The sequence below is a fragment of the Tenebrio molitor genome, chromosome 6 (assembly GCF_963966145.1).
Source record: "Tenebrio molitor chromosome 6, icTenMoli1.1, whole genome shotgun sequence".
NCBI lineage: Eukaryota > Metazoa > Arthropoda > Insecta > Coleoptera > Tenebrionidae > Tenebrio > Tenebrio molitor.
The window spans coordinates 2,047,224-2,051,076 of NC_091051.1; the positions used below are offsets into that span (position 1 = coordinate 2,047,224).

Here is a 3,853-nt window from a genome sequence, read left to right on the forward strand (position 1 = left end):
GGTCGTGGATTCTTCATTGTCGTCGGACAAATTGGATCTTCCTGACCTCAGAGAAGGCGATGAAAACCGTCAATGGTTGTGCTTTTTTACAGCGTAGATTAATTGGAGCATGTTGACAGCTAACCTAAAATTTAGAGCCAAAAAATTATTTCTTTATTTCTTTCTTTGCAATGTTTTACATTAAAAATAGAACATCTTAACGATTCCTATTCTCAAAGCAAATAGTTAAGGGCGCTCTGTGTCCCTGTGCTGAAAACAAACATGTTCAATTATTTCCGGATTAAACATAAACGGCGGGAAATTCAAACTTTACACTGTTCTAAACGGTTTAATTTTTCCAACGCCCAGCATTTCATTTGGACGTGCAATATTAACTTTGAATGTTTTTCCTTAATCAATGAAAAATTTCCCGATCACACAATTTACATGACGTGTCCATTTTTTGTTTAATTTTTTTCCTTTGATAAAATCTCTCCTTTTGAATTAATAATTGGCGTAACGATATTCAACTGGTAACTTAGCATTTTTCGCCGACGAAATTGTCTGTTTGACAAATACTCCTCCAGCAAATCCAATTAAGAACGTTTATCGTCGAGAGAGCCGCGTCAGTTGTATTTTATTGTTGCGTTTTTTATTGTACCTTTGATGAATCTGATTGCGAACCGTCGTGATTGTCGCGGGGGCGGCGCAGGTAGGTAATCGGCGATCCATCTCATCCGCACCGCAGAACTTCATTAAACAACCGCCATAGCCGGGGCTCTATCTGTCTGCGAGCGCAAATTAACTCTTGTATAATAAGCGCATAATTTACACGTCATACATAGACCGACTGCCAGCAGCTGTGATATTTGCGAAATTCCAATTACTTAGAGGAGAGACGGTGATGAATGTCGGTCCGTACGTTCCGCGGCGGCGGCCGTCCGCAGGGCGAGCGGGCGGCTCCGGCCCCCGGACGGTCCGTCCCTCGGGGGCAGTTCGGCCGCAGAGCACGTGGGGCCCGAACATCTTATTTTAGTGCTCACTAACTCGCGCCGCGCCAACCCGAATCGCAATGCCTCCGCGCGTATTGACCGAAAAAACTCCGGGAGTCCCGTCGTCCGCCCCAATTAACCGCAGCTCCGATGCTGATAGCGAAAAGTGCATCCGCCGGCCCTCAAGGTAATCTCCGGGTAATTGCGCTCCGTGTCACAATGGCCAAGATGGCGCTTCCTATTAACTCGGCGGCTGGCGCGTCATGACCTACGAAAAATAAAACCCCGGTCAGATTCAATTAAACTCGGCGAGGACTTACGACCGGCCACTTTCGGAACTCCGGCGGACCGTGCCGGAGCGATCCGGGGACCGGTAATGCGTCCCGCTTATGAATTGATGAACCTCTCGTTCGGCGGTCAGGAAACGAGGAACGTCCGGCCGGCTTCGAAAACGTTACGTAATATCATCATATTAGCTAATAATGCGCTATTTCGACATGACCTGGCCTGCCACTTCCAAGCAATTACCATTCGAGAGAAGGAAATTAACCCCTAATGACACAATCGACCCACGTCACGTGCACACAAGAAGAGGAATAATGATAATCCTATTGGTGGATCCTGAAGACTGCCATCCACGGTCTCCTAGATACATAACAGACGAGTCTCTTATCCGGCCTGTCAAAAATGTGTGTTTTTGACAATTCCCCGTATAGTGAGCCGTATATGCAACCAAATACACATATGAATAATGATAATAATTTCCTGCAAGGCGAGCAACCAGTAAAACACCTAAGCCCCCTATTGTGGCGCACCCTATAAAACAAAAATAATGCTTAGAACTACGAATGCGACGACGAGTCTCTTATGTATCTAGGAGGCCGTGACCCGATCCAGCCAACAACTGTCCGCTGTCACCAGTCTGTCAAATGATTTACTTGTGTTTTGTGTCATTTTTGTTTTCCTTGAATAATTTCCGCAAAAAATGAGTCAAACAAGTGTCATCTCGAAGAAGACTGTTTCTATAGGGTCCGATGCGGACCCCAAGAACGCAAACACTTCCGAACATAGCGAAAACGCGTCCGAACATAGCGAAAACGCTTCCGAACGCAGCGAAAACGCTTCAGAAGGTAGCGATAAATCTTCGGATAGCACCGTGCGCAGCGACCGATCGTCTCTGAGGTCTAAATCGGATTTGTCCGACGACGACGATGAACAATCTCGGGCCTCTTCGACGATCAGCTTCAGAAGCAGAGCTTCCATCAGTTCGGAACGCAGTCGCAGATACTCTTGGAAATCCGTCACTACTGAACTCACCGCAAACATATTAAACCAGTACTACCACCACGAGAAGGAGATCGCGCCGGTTGTCCACCCGCTCCACGAGCTGGACAACAACACCATGATAGCCAAAGTGCACGAGCTGCACAGAAACGTGAGATACCTGAAGACCGAGAACGCCATCTTCGAGCGCTTCCTGGCGAAGAACGACCCCGAAGCTCTGACGATGATGGAAGCCAGTCTGGCGCAAGCGAAGCGTGCGAACGAGAGGATGTCGGTGTCCTCCAGAAGGGTAAGTCTCTTCGGGAAAACCAGTCCGAAGAAGGGGTCCGTGATGTCGATGACGCAAGTGGTGATGGCAGCGGTGGCGCGTTTCGCCGAGAAAGAACCCCCCAAAATCAACGTGACGACTAAGAGCGATCTGCTGATGAGGGAGACCGACGAGATCCAGACGCGCGCCGACGAGGTCAGGAAGAGGTCTCACGACATCAAGTTCCACCTCGTGTCGAGAATCGAAGAGATGGAGACGCGAAAAGAAGAGCTGCAGAGGTCGATCGAAGAGTTCGAACAGTTCAAGCAGAACTACGACCAAATCCCTTTCGACAAGTTCGTCAGGTTCATGGAGGAGTGGTCGAAGAAGTCTCGATTGATGGCGGACAAGATCAGGTTGAGGTACAGCTCTTTGAAGGTGCAGTACCAGAAGTTGTCGGCAGTGCTCGTTCAGAAGCAGCTGATCGGCGAGAACCTGCAAGAGATCGATTTCGAACAGTTACGAATCGAGAACCTGCACCTGGTGGACAAGATCGAGAAGAAGACGTTGCTGCTGATAGAACTGAAGAAAATGACGGGCGCGGGGAATTTGAAGTTGAGCCAGCACAAGAAGCTTCTCCAGGAGAGGATCGACCGTAAGGAGTCGATCCTGGAGACCATCAAAAGCATCGAGAAGGACATATCGAAATCGGACGACGAAATCTACAAGCTGTACGGCGAGCTGGACGAAGTCAAGGACAATTATTATAAGATCAAGGAGAAGGTTAGCAATTTCGCAGCTCCGGAGATAATGGAGTACGTCAGGACGAAAGAAACGGTGGACAATCTCAAGAAAGAGATCAAGATGTGGTCGAGACGCAAGGTCATCAAGGATGCGTCCTTGAACATAGAAATAGGCGTGATGAAGAAACTGCTAGGGTGCAGACATCCACATCCTTCGTGGTTCGAGTAGATGATATTGGGTAGACATTTTTTTTTTAATTCTAGCTATTTATTTTATTGTACGGATGAGAATAAAGTTTTCTTTATGTGTAATCGAGTTTGTCTTTGGAACTACGAGCCCATTCGCAAAAACTAAAATGGTGGATGGGCGGGGTTTTTTCAATTTTTAAAAGTCCATTCAAAAAACATCTGGACTGTCAAAATCAAAATTGCAGTTGTTAAAGTCCATTTTTTTTAAATCAATTTACAATGTCAAAATTTCCTCAAAGAACAAAGACCAGGCTAAAACTTTTCGTTTCGGAACACCTCTATCGTAAAATCTCCCTAGATCAGGTTTGAGGTTATGTCAGTAATTTTCAAGTCAGAAAACTTTCAGGTGCAACCAAATT

The 3,853-nt window shown here is 46.8% G+C and overlaps 1 protein-coding gene across 1 annotated transcript; it reads left to right on the forward strand.

Moving 5' to 3' along the window:
• Positions 1 to 237: 237 nt before the first annotated feature.
• On the forward strand, positions 238 to 3,557 carry LOC138132739 (cilia- and flagella-associated protein 263-like). The gene has a single exon (XM_069050354.1). It carries the CDS (start codon positions 1,957 to 1,959, stop codon positions 3,472 to 3,474), a length of 1,518 nt encoding a protein of 505 aa, XP_068906455.1. The 5' UTR covers positions 238 to 1,956; the 3' UTR covers positions 3,475 to 3,557.
• Positions 3,558 to 3,853: the final 296 nt, after the last annotated feature.